The sequence below is a fragment of the Amphiura filiformis genome, chromosome 3 (assembly GCF_039555335.1).
Source record: "Amphiura filiformis chromosome 3, Afil_fr2py, whole genome shotgun sequence".
Taxonomy (NCBI): Eukaryota; Metazoa; Echinodermata; class Ophiuroidea; order Amphilepidida; family Amphiuridae; genus Amphiura; species Amphiura filiformis.
The window spans coordinates 65,193,049-65,211,330 of record NC_092630.1 but is presented as its reverse complement, the minus strand read 5'-3'; the positions used below and the strand labels follow the sequence as shown (position 1 = coordinate 65,211,330).

Here is an 18,282-nt window from a genome sequence, read left to right as displayed (position 1 = left end):
TGTCTACCATTTGCTCTACAGCCATAAAGGTCGAATGTTTTGACCGAAAGCCAAATTGTTTGGGGTTAAGGATTCGCTTATTGTCAATGTAATCCGTACATCTGTTAAAAACCAACCTTTCAAGAATTTTTGAAAAACACGGTAGGAGAGAAACTGGACGATAGTTTGAGAATGCCTCAGCATCATCTTTTTTGTATAATGGTATGACTTTTGCTATTTTTAATTTATCAGGAACAATCCCAGTAGATATAGACAAATTAAATATCATATTAAGAGGTTTAGCAATTTCATTACACACTTTTTTAATGATTAGATTGCCAATATTGTCATGGCCTCCACCTTTGTTTATGTCGAATTTATCAATTATTTTTACAATATCGGATTCAACAATAGGCTTCATATACATACTACTGGTTTTGTTCTCACTGAGATAAGCGAAATATTGTTTTCCTGTGTTTTGGATACTTGATGCAAGCTTAGGGCCTACATTTACGAAAAAGTCATTGAACTGATTTGATATTTCTTTAGGATTGGTAATAGAACTGCCATCTTCAGCTTTAAATTTGCTCTGTGCAGATTGTTTCTTTCCTCGTCCAATAATATTATTAATTGTTTTCCATGTTTGCTTCATATTATTTTTTGCATGCTCAAACTTGGAGAAGAAGTATTTATGCTTTTGATTTTCGAATAAGCATTTGCAACTTATTTTATATGTTTTGAATATTTGAAATTTTTTGTCGTTTGGAGATTGAATGTATTGTTTATATAACATATTCTTTTTATTAATACTTTTTAACAATCCCTTCGTAATCCATGGCGATATTGGTTCTTTTTTTCTATTACCAGTACATTTCTTTAGCGGAATACATTCATCGTAAATCGTATTAAAGGTGTCAATGAATTTATTATAGTCATCATTTGCATCAATATTATCAAGAATTTCACCCCATTTAACATCGGATAGTCTTGTTTTAAATTGAGCAATATTCTTACTATTGTGATTTCTTTTGTAAATTACGTCTTTCCCTTTACACGCTCGATTTTCTACTTGAGGTTGGTCGATAAAGTAGTTGGAAAGTGGTCGCTATGTCAGTAACCATAATTGTTGATTTGATAATATTGTCATTATTTGTAAGGATATTATCAATAATTGTAGCAGTTGATTCTGTGATTCTAGTTGGTTTATAAATAGTAGGTATTAATGAATAGGAGTAAAGAAGTTCAAGGTAATCATGGGTAGGTCTGTCGATGTCTACTTTAAGCAAATCGATGTTGAAATCGCCCATAATATAAATATCTTTTTATCCGAAGTTAACTTCTTAAAAATAGGGTCAATGTCTGTCATGAAATCATTGATTGAAGTGTGTGCTCTGTATAATACTCCGACTATAACATTCTGTTTAGATTTACATTCAATTTCAATAAAACAAGATTCAAAATTTGAATTTGCATGACAAAGATCTTTCCTGAGTTTATACCTTACTTTATCAGAAACATACATGCAGACACCACCTTTTTCCCGACCAGTCCTGTTCATATACTCCAAATTATATCCAGGAATATTAAAATAGTCGTGTGGTTTATCGTTCAAATGAGTCTCGGAGATACCAATTACACTGAAATTTTGGTTCAATGTATTTAAACATGTTTTGAGTTTTTCAAAATTTTTAGACAAGCTTCTGATATTGGCATTTAGTATATTAAATTTTCCACGACTTGCATCAGGGTCTGAACAGAACTGTGCAGGGTAACATATGAGCATTCATGCGTGTAGCAGTTTACACTATCTACAAAATCATTATAGTTTTTATTATTCAAATTGCAATCCAAAGTTAAGGGATTAAAAATCATATTATCATATTTTTCTAGGTCTACATCTGATATATTTTTAACGTGCGGGGACTGGTTTAAATCAGATACTTCATTTTCAATATCAGAATTTGAGTTGTTGCAACTTTCAAAAGGTCTACTGCACTTCTGACAAATCCATTCTTTGGGATTTAGAAGTTTCAGTTGTTTTGGTTTTAATAAGGTACACTTTTTATGAACATAACCGTTACATACTTTACATGATATACTCTTGTGACATTGGTTTACAGTTTTTGAGCACTTTTTACACATACATCTTTACCCAACATAAAAAGGAACAAAGAACAACACAAAAATTGATAAAATGTAAATTTCCAACTACGATAGGGCCTATATAGCAGGAAAAAAACTTCTTAAATTTGAAGATAAACTGTCTTCACTATTTCAATGAGATAAATAACTTTGATAAAATCAATTAAATCATAGAAAGTGGTCATTCCTGCACTGCATGCAACAGGAACCAAATCGATCTTAAACAGTATACAATTGCATATAATAGTTTAAGTAAGAATACGAATAATTAATAAGCAGGCGTTTATAACGCATACATTAGGTGTGAGCAACGCATTAAACATATGAAGTATTAACTATGAAGTGCTATACTCAAAAAATATACTTGTAAAAGTAATGATCACGGCTGTTGTATGCAAGCAGATTATCAATTGTATTTAATTTAATTTTGTTGGCCTTGTAGCCAGTTTAAAAGTCGATACACTATGAAGAATATGCAATGTTCAGTTTACAATATATACAATGTTCAGTTTTCAAAATGGTGGATTCTTTCACCCATGAAAATTTAAGACACATCTACGTATGGTACCTCACCATATAAGTTTATGAGGTTGTCAATGTTCTACCTAGCTCTGATAACATGCCGAACTGGTCTTACAGTGTCATGTATGGTAACGTAGATGACTCCATCCCATGACCAGGCTGCTCTTGCCCGGGGAATTTTGGTTACCATGTCCTTTGCTCGGTTTAGAAGGTCTTGCTTTGTCTTGCAGAGTAGTTCTTGTATTCCTTTGTGGGTACCTTTCAGTTTCTGTCGTGCTCTGATTAGTTTGTCTCTTGTGTTATACCTTGTGAGTTTTGCGATTAGAGCTCTTGGTTTTCCATCGCGTCTCATGTTCTTTGACACTCTGTGCGTGCGATCGATGTCCTCTGGTTTCAGTTCTATGTCCAACTTTTCTTTTGCAAAGTCAATAAGGACTTTATCAGTGTCTTCTGGAAGTAGTTTTCCATCTTGATCCCTCCGCTCTGCGGTTTCAGCGATGCCAGATATTAACAAACAGTTTCTTCTAGTATATTGTTGAAGATCTGTAATGTTGACACGGCTTGTGATTTTTAGCGATTTATTTATTAAGTTTTTCAATTCTACGTGTATTTTTATTCATCATCGTTTACCAAGAGAACTTCTGCGATATTTTACTACTGTGGATATTTATATTTGTGAACTTTTGCGTGATTATTTATCTGACTTTTTAAACTGTATACGAAGACAGCGTGACTGCCATTTTTACGGGTAGCAAAATTCGGGCGGAGTTTACACTACTCATCACTGACGAGGAAAGCAAAGGAAACCTAATTGTCTTCTACTATTTTCGTTGTTTTTTACGCCAGTGGATAATTTGTGTTCATTTAAGTGTCTTTTTAAACTTTTTAATCGAATAACTCCGGGATCGCTGCAACTTACATTGTAAACTACATGCATATTTTTTGGGAAACGCATACATCACATTACCTCCAGTGGCGGAAAGGTAGCCATCTTGGATTTCAAAGTGACTTCGCCTTGGATTGGATTCAGTACTATTTTAGTGGTTTGATTCAACTGGGACTTGAAGAGGACATCATCAATAAAGGGAAGTGGCAATTTCTTGTTCGTAGCTTAGATATTTTTAACAAAAAAGACAATTCTCCAGTCTCCATTTTCATCATTGTCTACTTAGCTTGTCATCAAAATGAATCTCCATATCATACTTTACAAAATAACTCTTGGCCTACTACTGGTGAGAGAAACCCTTGGTATGAAAAACTTGAACAGTGCTAAATACAGAGATACCGTTTCACTTGAACAGATAACAAATCAGGGTTTTGTTCATCATAATAAATGCATCAATGGACTGTCCATATATGTAAATGCTTCGAGGGGTAACATGTTGACTCTTAATACTCCTCTCCGCAAGATAAAATCTAAGCCAAACAAACACATTGGCTTGTGTGTTCTCCTTGTTCTGGCAGGTGACATCAGTTTAAACCCTGGGCCAAACACACAGCTGGTTTGTACCACATGTAATCGCAAAATTTACAAAAACCACAGAAAAGTGAGTTGTAATGACTGCCAGGAGTGGAAACATTTCAAGTGTTCTAGCATTGGTGATTTGAATATCTTCAAAGAAATTAGGGATGGTGGAAAGGAGTGGTTCTACGAAAACTGCACAGCACCGAGTGGCAGTTGTAAGCAGCATGTCCGGAATCACCACCTAGCTGTGGGACCTTGTGATTTGTGCGAACAGTGGTTTCATATTGACTGTATTGGTATGAGTGAGGAGGACTACGATCAACTACTCACAAAATCGTTTGATTGGATTTGTACTGCTTGTGAAACTTCCGGTGGTCAACCAGAGAATGACACTGACTCACCGATTAGCCCTTCGGACCCTAAACATTCTAAAAAGAGAAAGTCTAAAGTGAATGCGCGGGACTCTCTCAAAATTTTGCTCATCAACTTTCAAAGCATTAAAAACAAAAATGCTGACTTTGAACAATTAATCCATCATCATCAACCAGATATCATTCAGGGAACTGAGACCTGGCTCAACAAAGACATCAGTAGCTCAGAGATGTTTCCTGAAAACTACCATGTTTATAGAAGGGATAGAAAACAGATGACCATGGTGGGGTTGTTTTTTCTTTCATAAAGGACATCATTGTCACAGAGAAAGACTTTTCATCTGAAGGTGAAATGTTGTGGAATCAAATAGAACTGAAAGGTCAAAGCTCTCTGCTGTTGGGGACGGTATACAAACCAAAGCATGATGACTCGCTGACAGTTGATCATCTCCAAGACGCACTGACTGAAATCAACATAAAATGCCAAATAACAACATTGTCATTTGTGGGGACTTTAATCAGCCAAATGCTGATTGGATCAATTTATGTACACTGCCAATACCATGGGCATGTAAGCGTACAGCTAATAAGTTGATAAATACCACTGTTGAGCATGGACTTGTGCAGTTTGTTACAAAACCCACCAGAGGGAACAACATCTTGGACTTGGTATTTACGAACAATAGCAATATCATTAGAAGTGCAGTGGTTGAACCAGGACTGGGTGATCATGACATTGTTTGTGTGGATCTTGACCTCAAACCAAAGCGGAAAAAGCCCAATAAAAGGAAAGTTTTCATCAGACAGAAGGCAGATGAGAAAGGCATCAAAGAAGATTTTCTTAGATACCAGCAAAGCTGGAAGGACATGAATACCAACACTGTGCAGGAAAATGGGACTCTCTTGAAAATGAAATCAAAGCCATTATGGACAGACGCGTACCATCTAAAATGAGCTCTACCCGCATGATTTACCTTGGTTCAGCAGGAAACACAGAAGATTAACCCGCTGTAAGCAGAGGCTTTACAATAAAGCAAAGGCATCTAGATCGGAGAAAGACTGGGAAAGATTCAAAGTGATCCAAAAAACCACTCGCAGAAGTTTGCAAAAGGCAAAAAGGGATTTCATTGCTGATCACTTGTCGGATAACATCAAGGAAAATCCAAAAGCCTTCTGGACGTTTATTAAAAAAACTAAAAGTGAGGAAGTTGGAATCTCTGATCTCAAAGTCGACAACTGTGTCATCAGTGATGCTAAGGGCAAAGCAGAAGCCCTTAACCATCAATTTGCTAGTGTTTTTACTCAAGAAAAACTGACAATGTCCCCAAGCTTGATTGTGAGAACTATGAAGAAATACCTCGCCTGCTAGTAAGTTCGGATGGCGTGCTTAAACAGCTGAAAACTTTATCTCCAAACAAAGCTCCTGGCCCAGACCAACTGCCATCTTGGTTTCTTAAGCTAGCCGCAGATGAACTTGCTCCAATTCTAACTGAGCTTTTTCAATGTTCGCTGGATGAAGGAATTTTATCGAAGCAGTGGCGCCGAAGCTAACATAGTTGGGATCTTTAAAAAGGAGACAAAAGCAAGCCTGAAAATTACCGGCCGGTGTCTTTGACAAGCATTGTTTGCAAGATCCTTGAACATATAATTCATTCGCACATAATGAAGCACCTGGAGAAATTGAACATCCTAGTTGACCAACAGCATGGCTTTAGGGCCAAACGCTCAACAGTTACCCAGCTTTTACTAACGGCTCATGATTTAACCTCAAACCTGGAAAAAGGGCTCACTACCCATCTCGCAATATTAGACTTTTCAAAAGCCTTTGATAAGGTGCCGCATGAGAGGCTTTTGTCCAAACTTCACACTTATGGTATTAGACGTTCACTCCTCGCCTGGCTCAACAACTTTCTCACTAAACGCAACCAGCAAGTTGTTTGTGATGGAGAAAAATCATCGCCCGAGAAAGTGCTTTCAGGTGTGCCGCAGGGAACGGTCTTAGGGCCGCTCCTATTTTTGCTGTATATAAATGACTTGCCAAATAACCTGTCAAGCTCGGTGAGACTTTTTCGCCGACGATTGCTTAGTTTACACTGCTGGGAGGACAACACCCATGTCGCAACTCTCCAAGAAGACCTTGTTAAACTCCAAGACTGGCAGGATAAATGGCTGATGTCATTCAATCCAGCGAAATGTAACACCATGCAATTTCCTATAAAAGGAGCCCCCAACGCACTCATTTACTTTTTGTTAGACTCTGCAAGAGGTAGATTCCAATCCATATTTAGGGGTTGAAATTGATAATAAAATGACTTGGAGTGTCCACATCAAAAACACAATTAATAAGGCGAACAAGGTGCTCGGCTTTCTCAGGAGGAATTTTTGGTTCTGTACAACCGACGTGGAAAACTTGCACATATAATATGCTGGTGCGACCTATATTGAATATGCCAGTATTGTTTGGGACCCCATACCCAAATACATAAGCACAGAATCGAAATGGTGCAGAGGAGAGCAGCCAGATTTTGTAGCCGGAACTTTAGCAGATACAGCAGTGTCACAGATATGTTAACTAAATTGAACTGGGAAACATTAGAAAAAAGAAGAAAGAATGACAGACTTACAATGATGTATAAAATTTCAAATGGACTGGTCGGGGTCAAGAGCGAGGATTATCTGATTCCTTCACAAGTCACCAGAACCAGGGGAAGCCATCTTCATAAATATCAAAGGCAACACACCAGACTCAATATCAACAAGTTTTCATACTTCAACCAAACAATCCCAGACTGGAACAAGCTGCCCGGAGAAGTCACAGCAGCATCTACATTAGAGATTTTAAACAAAACTGAACAATTGTTAGAAGTTCTCAAGTTAGTCCTGTAAGCGCGTCAAGTCAATATAATCTAATGAAGTTGGCGAAATGTGGACAATTTGTCTACCCTACCGACGACAACCGAAACTGAAACTGAAACTGAAAAATCTCTTTCATACAACACACTGCGGTCAGTTTGAAGATGTGCTACTGTCTGTTGTAATTTAGCTAAGTCCACATTTAATTCGTGGATTTCTCCTCTTAGTTTTTCTGATTCTAGTTCCAGTTCTTCTTGCTTCTTGGTTACACTTGCAAGCTTATTTGCAACTACTTCCTCAATAGTTTGCTTAAGTAATTTCTTAAACGATTGGTCATTTTGGACCATGCTTACGAGTTTGTCCACAACCTGCTGTGACGCGTCGTTCACTCACGCGTCGTCGCTAACAGCGACAGAAACATCCTCAGAAGCCATAGTAGCAGAGGTCCATAAATTTCCGTAAATGAAAAAATCCCGTAAATGAAAACTTTAATGTAGTAGCATCCAATATAAAATAAGGATCCAAGTAAATAGTCAAGTAAACGTAGTTGGTTGCATGCAGTGAGCAGGCCTAATCACTCGTAATACTTTCCAATTGATTTTACATGTTGATGTGGAGAAGTGCGAAAACACGTCCGCACTCGATGAAATCTAAATCTTTATTCTACAGTCATCATTGCCTTTGATAGACCTCAACAATGTCATTATGGTACATATCATCAAAGAGCTTTTAATAGAAATAGAGTCGCAATAGATTATATAATCTTTTGTTCGTTTGATGCCGATTAGAAGTTGCGACAGGCTATTCATAAAAGTGGTACCATTGTTTCAAGAAAGGGGTTCCGCCATTAATTTTGTTACTGTTCCGGCATCATCTCAGCGCTCTACACAACAGGCGAGTATCAATAAGTGACCACGCTACAGTCATGTGTAAGGGCAGTCATGTGTAAAGTGGTACCATTGTACTCATGTATTCCAAATGTGTGCTTGTGTGGGTCTGAAGACTATAAGGAGGCTTTAGCTGTCGATGCCATCATCTTTACCACCCACCTGACGATAGGCGTTTCATTTAAATAAATTGAATGCTCTTGGTGATCGATAACACATTAGAATGTATGAAGGCTGCCATGTCCAGTCCATATCTGTATTACACTATAATGGTAATCGCTATACGTATACATGTAAGTATAAGTATAGGCCTATGAAGGTTGTTTTTAAGAAATTTCCATTTAATCTTATTTTAAGAAGGAGATTGGTATAGAAATAGTGGCGCACTCCAAAGAGGGGAGGGGTTGGGGAGGGGCAGATTCACATCTGTGAGAAGTCTTGGGAGGGAAGAGGGAGGAGGGATATGGAGAATGAGAGAGGGCTGGAGGAAGGGAAATTAAAAAAATATAATAAAGACAAGTAGATAAATAGAAATATAAGGAAAATGATGTGAATGAGAGAGGGAGGGTGAGAGGGGACAATGAGAGCGAGGGAGTGATAAAGTGTAGGTCTAGGAAAGAATAAGTACAGAGAAGGGAAAAGAAAGGAATGATGAATACATTTAATAATAATTATTAGGCCTATATAATAACTAAACACATAACAGCACTGGGCAGCCATTAAATCGATGTCAATGCCTTTATTCGTTACGTAATTAAAACGCCCAGTCAGATGTATTTCACACCTACCAAACACAACTCACCCAATTTCGCAAACTGGACGTTGAATGTACACTCTCATGAATATTGATTGGCAACATTTTCCAATATGTCAGCGCTCTAATCGGAAACAATAGAACAATAGACCCTGCAGAGCGTTGCATATCATCACCATCATTATCAGTTCCCTTGTGTCCTCAATACTGTCTCATCACTCCTTCATCTTTACATCTAGGGGTAAGTATCTAACCTTATTACCAACCTTGATCATTGACCCTCTTGGAGGAAATAATTATCATCATCATTATCACAACATTTGCAGAATACATTTGGTTCATTTTAATACTCTTCATCCAAGTGCAAAAAAACAAAAATAATTATGTTCGGGAAGTTCTGTATCCTATTTGAAATGACAGCCGCCAAAGGACAGTGGAATATGGTGATCAATTTATAACATACTTCTCATATTTTTAAGAACATGCTAAAAGCCAAACAATAAATGATATATTTTAAGAAAACTTGTTCAATTTCTACATCTCCTGAGTGATATGACATAGTAATTAGCATTTTATAGAGACATTAGCTTGGTCAAATCGTTGTGGGTTCTGGTCACTGGCTTGCGCCCCCGCTGTGTGCTGACTCAACGCCACATGGTGCAATGTCAAAGGCTTAGGTCAGCTACAAATTTACTGTGTTATCAATTCAGGCCACCAACATATTATGTATATCATATTCATAGGCAGCACCACTTTAGGGCTCTATTGCTTTACTATACTTGCATCCTCATGCTTCATGCTCGGTTCAGCCCGAAAGGATTGACCTTGCACTCTGCATGCTCGCCAAGTCCGTGAGGGTCATAGACTGTGGATAATTCTTAGGACATTGACAAACTGGATGTAAAAAAATTTCATTCAAAAATTTAAAACACTTACTGCAACACATACTGCAAGAAAGGCCAAGTACCATGAGGCATCTTGGTCAAGACACATTCATGATATAAATTTTGCCAGCAAAAACGAATTCATGAGTTCAGTCAACAATCTTTGTGTGCAATATTTTGTATCACTCATCACAAACTGAATCAAAATGATTGGTACCCACCAGTTGTTGATAACGGATGAGTCTAACACATCAAAATCCATAACAAGTCAAACTATCCCTTCAGAACATTTCAAAAGTATCCAATGTTGCCTTTGAAAAGGGCAAGTTTTTCAATAAACATCAACATTGATGGGTACCAATCATTTTGATACAGCCGGTACCAGTGACAAAAGCATGATAAAGTTAAAAATTTAATTTATCTATTTGTTTCTTCAATATTACCAGCTGATATCATTATTTTGCTATGGCACATGTTCACTGGCACAAAGCTAATCTTTTTGAGTAAAATTGCTGCAGAAAACTGAACTGAAAATTCATCTAGTGGTGTGATGAGTCTGTGTTGGACTCATAATGATCACAGATCTTAGATCTACATGTATGTAGAGATCAAAATAGGCCATAGTCAAGATCAAGGTTTCACAGAAACTTAATTTGCTATTGTGGTCAGGGCTCGAAAAAAAATGTTACTTTCCCGGGAAGCAAGCTAAATTTCCCACAATTTATAGCATGTTTTCATATATATAGGGCCCTACAAAAAGACACAATTTCCCTCCAAATACCAGAATTTCCCTCCAAACACCAACATTTCCTGGGAATGAGCTTCCCAAATTCCCCACTTTTTCGAGCCATGATTGTGGTATTGGGTCCAACTAGATACCAAGGATCCCTTGTAAATGGTTTCAGAGGAGTTCTTTGCTGCTCTCTTCCTTAGTTGATCAATATTTGTACATGTATGTATATGGTATAACAAGAAAAAGCCTGAGGAAAAAGCACCGAGTTTGCCTAACCTTCCACCAACTTTATATTGCTACAGTTACCTGTACTTTCTCTAAAATTGTGGTTCCACTGGTGAGCTGGGTGTGGCAAGGATGAGATCATTTTGATATGACCCTATCTATCAGCAGAAGATAGACCTACTGATTAAGGTATCATCTAAAACCACACTTAATGATCCATAATAATTACCAGGTTGTCAAAAATGAAAAACCTGATATCCAAGATGTTTTCATCATGTTCATGTGTACACATTTAGCAAGAAGTAACAAAATTAAAAACTAAATGCTCAAATACTTGTGTACCCTGAGTCATTAACTTGTATTAATATTTTTAAATGTAGGTCATTGTGAACGTCAATTTCTTTGGGAAGTAGATCATTATTTATATCTAGGCCCTACAGTACAGTATTTAACATAATGAGCGCACAGGCAGTATACTTAAGTAGGTCATTTTAAGAGGGCACTTATTAATTAATGTGTTACAAAATTCAAACTGAATTAATGTTGCAATCCAATGAAGCTTCATGTTCAAACTGTTTGTGTTTTCTGTTATAAACTAGAATTACACAGTTCATAATAAGGTGGCTTCACTTGACAAAGGTTTGTAAATAATAAAGGTTTGTAAATACAGAGAATATGCAAATAAGGTCATTAATATTCATAAATGTGTAAATAACATAACACAAACTATAATTGAGCAAACAAGGGGACGATACTCTCTCACTCAACATGAGTTAGATGTTCATCAGTTAAGTTGCAGAGTGTTGCATTTAGGGTGCAATACATACTGTATTGTTCCTAATAAGCGCCCAGTCTCTATTAAACGCCCACTCCCAAGATTTTCCAAAATGAAAATTGAAAAAGCAAATATACATGAAAAGAATGTTAGATCATTCCTAGGTCTCACTGGATATTATGGGAAATTCTCATGATAAGCCATTCCTCCTGCAAACAATCACATCTAATACTGGAATGGGTGGTGTTATTTTGGTCATTTAATGTAAAATGTACACAACAAATGTATCCCTAATAGACGCCCAACCTTCATGAAATGTGATGGCCCATGGGTGCTTATTAGGAACAATACGGTAGTTGCTCTTCCACTGATCCATATGGACACATAATACTCATAGGTACCGTATTGGTCACAAATACATGTACAAAATTTACAAAATTACAGTTATACATAGCGACTTGCTCACAAAGGTATATGAAATATGTACTCTATGAAGAGGTTATCGACTGATTCAGCTGAGTATTCAATCAACCAAATACATGGTTTTATTAGTTTTTAAGCATGTACAAAAGTATGGAATAGAGAGCTATCATTCTGAAGATACATGTATAGGCCTATATAATAATGAAGTTAATTGCGTGTAGGCTGCAGAGTGGATTAATGATATTTGCCCAGTGAACCAAGCACCTAGCGAACAGGGCAGATGGACAGCCAGCCATCAGCACCATGACACAACACAAATGTTGTGTGGCCAACAAATTGAAATGTAAGTTAGTAACGGGCCTGCATGAATAAAAGGAAGTCCCCGAAAGTCCCAATTTGCGAGTGTTCCGATAAAAAAAAAAGTTTTTTTTAAAGTTTTAACGGTTTTAAACGGTCAAAAAGGTTCAAATTTTTTGGAAGGTCCATTTTCACAAAATCCACACCCCCCAAAAAAAACATTATGTGTACGGGACTGGTTAGGGAAGTTTTCAGGGGTGCTAATTACAGAAGGGGTCAAATACAGTACTTGTCATTTTGAAATTGTACAAAAGATACTTACAATACATGTGTTTGACTTTTTTTAGTAACGTATTTCTAAAATATTAACTATAGTATGAACAATAAATTGAAAACAATTTTTAAATTTTGATAAAGGTATTAAAGTATATATCAATAATTAGGATACCCGCTTGTCAAAAATATTGTCAAATCTAAACTACCTCAACAATGTTTACTTCTCAGTAAGTATTATTGTCAAGCTAGCTTTACCATGTTTACTGATACGTCTTACTTACTATATCGTTTGACCATTCTGACTGGTAAAAAAGTTCCCCCAGTTCAAAGATGGTCATCTGCCTTCCTCCACCACTCATTGGTCACTCTACTGGTCACTCTCGAGGAGGAGTCATCTCATCATGTCCTGATCAACTAGTGCAATGCCAGCTGATCTCTCTTCTTCAAACAAGTTTGGACAACCTGAAGTCATCTAACACCATATGGTTTCTACCATTGGGTACTAACAAATTCTTATGATGGACAAGTTTAGGAATTATTGTCCTGGAGACCAATGGTCATATGGTCAACTGGTCAGCGGTGCTAGACAAGATTCTTCCTGTTCTAAATGAACCAAATGCTGATAAACATGATAAAAACAAACTGTCATAGATCTCAGCCTGAAGGCAGATTGATCAAAGCTGAGGATAATTCGTCAGAGATGAGCAAAGATTAGCATTTTGTAAACATCCTCCCAGCTACATGTAGACATAGATTGTAGGAAATTAAGTTCCTTAAGTTCAATTTAAGGTGAATTGGTGATAACTCGGATGATGATCATCTTATTAATCCCCACTAATCCTTATGATGAGTTAGCATATATTCCAATAAATGAAACACCAATATTGCGGTATCGTATCTGCTAAGCTAGTTAATACACCAGCTTGTACTACCAACACACCGATAATGCTCCACTGGTTTCATAGTCTATCCCTGAGTGTCGTAATTATTCTAAATTACTAAACAAGATGGCTAATCAATTAGCATGAATCAGTGGGCCATCTTCAACATTGAAACACGCTTTCATTAACGTGGTGGTAGTACATGTATAATACAAACATGTACAAAGCGGTGGTAGACCAATAAATCTTATCCAAACTCACAAGATCACGCTTGTGTGCACATACACTAGCGCACCTAGGCAGGAAGGGAGACTGTTTTTCATGCGGGAGTGCCCTGACCCTAATGTGAACGAAATAGGACCCAAATTGATAACCATGGGTGGTGTTCTCATGTAAAGTTTAAACTGGTTTTAAACCAGGACTCTGCAATAGACTGAAATTTTAATGTAATCAATCTGGGATGATGAGTAATAAAAAGAAATGAACTGTTCAGGTTGAAATTATCATGTGGTGGCTACATCTCAAGCAAGACCTCGATCCTGTACCTAATTACATACCTGGTCCAACTTGTTAATATACATGTATACATGTTCTGTTTGTGGCTAACCCTGCATTTACTCAAAATGGTTTATATTTTGCAATATGAATACCGCCATAGACAGTCGGCGGCCAGTGCAGCAAACCTAATCAGAGCTTTGGGTAGGCGCAGTAGGAAGCCTATTTCAGTAGGCCAACTAGTGGTTAGTAACTAACAAGCCAGTCAGGTCTTGTTTCAGCCCTCCTATGGGCTGCTTACCACTAACTTGTAATACACCCAGTACCCAAAGTCAAATTACATAAAACTACAAGGTATATTGTGTAGTTTGGAGTAAATACACAACTTACTTGAATGTACAGGATACATGTGTGCTTGAAGAGGGTATTTAGCAATTGGCATTTGTGTCTGGGATATGAGAATGCATGGCTGATTGGCTTCGCCTTTGAAACTTATCTGTTATTACTAAAATACTCTCATGTTTAGAGTCAGTGTTCCAAAGCTTTACATGGATTCAAATCATTGGCTAATTGTGTCATTAGGACAGTAAAATAAGGGCTTTCTGAGATATGTGCCAACTTTAACTTTGCACCTCATGATATCTTGGTATCTTGAGTTAGCATTAAATGTATCACTGTCAATATTCAAGTGACATACATGGGAACTTAGAAGTACTTAAATTGGTTTTACTTATCAATACCTTTGACATAATCAATGACATCAGCAATAGGCCTCCAAAATTCGCTAACATGAGGAAAGGACATTTGCGTGGATAAGCGCCACCTATATGATAAACGCCACCTACATGATGAGGGCACCATGGACAGGGTTTGCAAGTTTTTGCCACAGGTGGAAAAAACCATGGTTTTATAATCGCCGTTTTTTCCACTTCGCAAAAACAGTTTTTGCCATCTAAAAGAATGATAATAAACAACTTGTACATCCATATCAAAAGGATTTACGTGTCGGCTGCTACAATGAATTACCTTTTTGCTCCTTTGCTATCCGACTGATATGAATTGACTTGTCCCTGATTCAACATAGCCAGTCTCGCATCCTGTCCTATCCTGTCCTGTGTTTGTTCTGTGATGTTTTGTTTTCCCCACCATCTCTCAATTTATCCCTCATTAGGTAAAGGTGGGGCAAGCCTTTAAGTCCTTTTGGTCTTATTTGCCTCTCCTTCTTATGTTTCCCCCCTTCCATGGCAACGGTCAATTGGTAGCAGGCCATTTTTTCATCCCATGTGCCTCCTCATAACATAGGCCTATAATAGTTTTTGTATTTTATATATAATGTTTTTTTTTGCTATGATATCACATACTCTTTGTATTTATTCTTCACTTAAATGTACATGTCTAAATGTATTTATTTTTCATCTGTTTATACTTCATTTACATGATACTGATATTTTGATTTAAAATTAATTTTGTATTAATTATAGTTTATTACCCAACTCATACCGTAAAACCTCGTCTATAAGCATATAGAGTGTTTTGGATGAAAGCTAAATTAATACAATACATGCGTAAACATGCCAATACAATAGATTAGTCTTACAAGAATATTTGTTTGTATATGTTTGGATCTGTAATTTATTTGCTCAAACTTCATAATGGCACCCGGATTAATTTAGCTTTCATCAGAAGCACTCTATATGCTTGTAGACGAGGTTTTACGGTATTGAGTGTACTTGCTTAAAATGCAATCATACAAAGTGTATTGTGTTTTAATTTATTATACTGTATTATTTAAATTATTCATTTTCTATTATTGTTGTTGCTATGTAAGATGGAAAAGCATATGTGAATAAACTACTTTGAATTGAATTGAATTGAAAATTGAATTGTGTCTTATTTCACATAATAACTGGGAATAAATACCAGACTCATTTCAAGTGGGGGTCACTTTATATCATCCCCAAGTCACATGGCTTATTTATACAGAGAACATCCCATAACCATGTCACTTGGGGATGATTTGAAGTGACTTCCACTTGAGATGAGTCTGGTATTTATTCCTAGCTATATGTGAAATGAGGCACATGTAGCAGCCAACAAGTGCATCATTTTGATATGGATGTAAACATATTCAAAAACAAGTAAAACAACTAGTAACAAAAATAATTTCCTGAGTGAAATAAGGCCAGATTTTGAGATTATAAGTAACATAATAAAGGCACAGGTTTCCAATGGATGTTAGGTTAAAACCACCCTGATTTAACCAGTCAGTTTTGACCATTATTATGTTTACCATTTTAAAGCAGGTAATTTTGACCATTATTATGTTCTGATGAATCCAAGTGTGGGAAAATATTGGATCCAAAACATAAAAATGATAAAATTGGATGCATTATGCCCAATATCTATTGGTCTCACCAATTTTATATATCATCCTTAAACCAGAAATGATAAGAATTTGATTGGTTCCATTGTTTTCTATGCCCCTGTGGTTCCCACGAGGGGTCGAAGGTCACAATGAGGGAAAAACTTTAAAATAATCTGATCATGTTGCAATGTATCTCAAACTGTTCCTCTCATCACAGGGAATAAAAAGTCAATTGTCATATTTTTTTACGGTGCTTAGTTCAGGAGTTATAAGGTTGAATAGGTCAAATGTCAAAAATTTGGCTTCTGTGCATGAGATATTTGACATTTGACCTTATTTACTCTATAACTCCTTAACTAAGAATCCTAGTGCAATATGGCAATTGACTTTGTTATTCCTAGCAATGAGAGGAACAATTTGAGATATATTACGGTACACTATTACAGCATGATAGAACAGATATTAACTTTTGGCCCCATTATGACCTTCGACCCCTCGTGGGAAGTATAGGGGCATAGAAAAAATGGAATCAATTCTAGTTTTATCTTTTGAGGTGTAAGGATGCCAAAACACATTGGTTCCACTAATGTAGGAAAAAAAGATCCCAAACCAAAAATCACCCTTTAGTATGTTTAGTGCCCTGTACGTTTTTTTTTCTTCTGGGTAAGAATTTTTATCTTACATACAAGTTTCTTTCTTGCAGGTTAGAAATTAGGTCATCATAAATTATACAAAATTCATGCATGGGCCTATTTATCAAATTTCTAACCTGCAAGGAAAAAGATGTTGAATGAAAGCAATATATTAAGCAATGAAGTACAATATATTAAGTTGAATGGTTACGACAGGATTTTCGCAGAATTGCTCGTTTTTAGTGGTTTTGACCCTACCGTATTCATCCAATAAGCGCCCAGGGCGCTTAACAAAGTCATTTTGGGTGGGCGCCAGGGTTCACAGTTTTTCGTGTTTTTCGCGTCCAGGATGCTTTTTGAACTTGAACTGGACCCGGAAAAAGTAAGATTATGTAACCTGAATGGGTCCAGCAGGCTGTGCATGGACCCGGAAAAAATCCCATCCAAGAAATAGAAAATATCATCATAGATCGTCATTGTGCGATAACCCAGCTCAATCGGCTCACTTTTCATTCATAAATTACATACAATTACGAAAATCGCTGCAACATGATAAACACCTCATTGCTATTTCATGCATAGATATTTGATCAGCGATATGAGGGGAACTGTGGAAGAGGTTGATTTGCGATTTTTTTTCGGATCGTGCAAATATTATGTTACAATAAAAATGTCAACAAAACAGGGTCAATTCCTGGTGACATCGCGAAAACATGTTTTTGCGGTACCGTAGTTGTATATTTCAACCGAGCAAATTATAACAAAATAACCAAATAATTAGATGATTAAAGTAGTGCATGTTATTAGGTAGTAATTGTAGTTCTTTATAAGAAAGTCGGCCAATCGCGGCAAGGCATCTTTTACCCAGTAATTTGACTCGACTTTGGTAAGTTTTGGGTGCCGAATTCAGCATACTTTAATATTTATCGTTTGCGCCAGTACCGTACTGAAAATACATTTCCGGGTGTTTCTGAAGTTTCGTACATAAGTACAATTTGGTTATTTGAGAGCAAACTGTGAACCCTGGTGGGCGCTTATTTTTTACATTGTTTTAGTCATCAATCACCGTCTGAAAGTATTTAGTTACTCACAGTTAGTGCGCCCTCACAAAATGTGTCCATATATTATATTAACACCACTTTTTGAGGGCGCACTAACTGTGAGTAAAAATGGTGACCGCCGGCAAAAAATATGATTTTAAATCGGAATAACCTCAAACTTGGCCTTTTAAAGGCATTTGCAGATTATAAAGTGTTTTTAATATCTATACATCTGCCCAAGTATGAAATAGCATCATAATTTAATTTTGGTGCATATTTTGGA

At 36.7% G+C, this 18,282-nt stretch overlaps 1 protein-coding gene across 3 annotated transcripts in view; it reads right to left on the bottom strand.

The window, feature by feature from the left end:
- The window catches only part of LOC140148976 (rhotekin-like), a 152,811-nt gene that overhangs the window by 130,920 nt on the left and 3,609 nt on the right, over positions 1–18,282 (bottom strand). Inside the window, exon 1 of one of the 3 annotated variants that reach the window (XM_072171094.1) lies at positions 12,868–13,661. The exons of the other annotated variants lie outside the window; for them this stretch is intronic. Coding sequence (XP_072027195.1) covers positions 12,868–12,945 — 78 coding nt within the window. The 5' untranslated portion in view covers positions 12,946–13,661. Of the gene's footprint in view, positions 1–12,867; positions 13,662–18,282 lie in introns of those variants that run through there. 3 annotated transcript variants of the gene reach the window in all.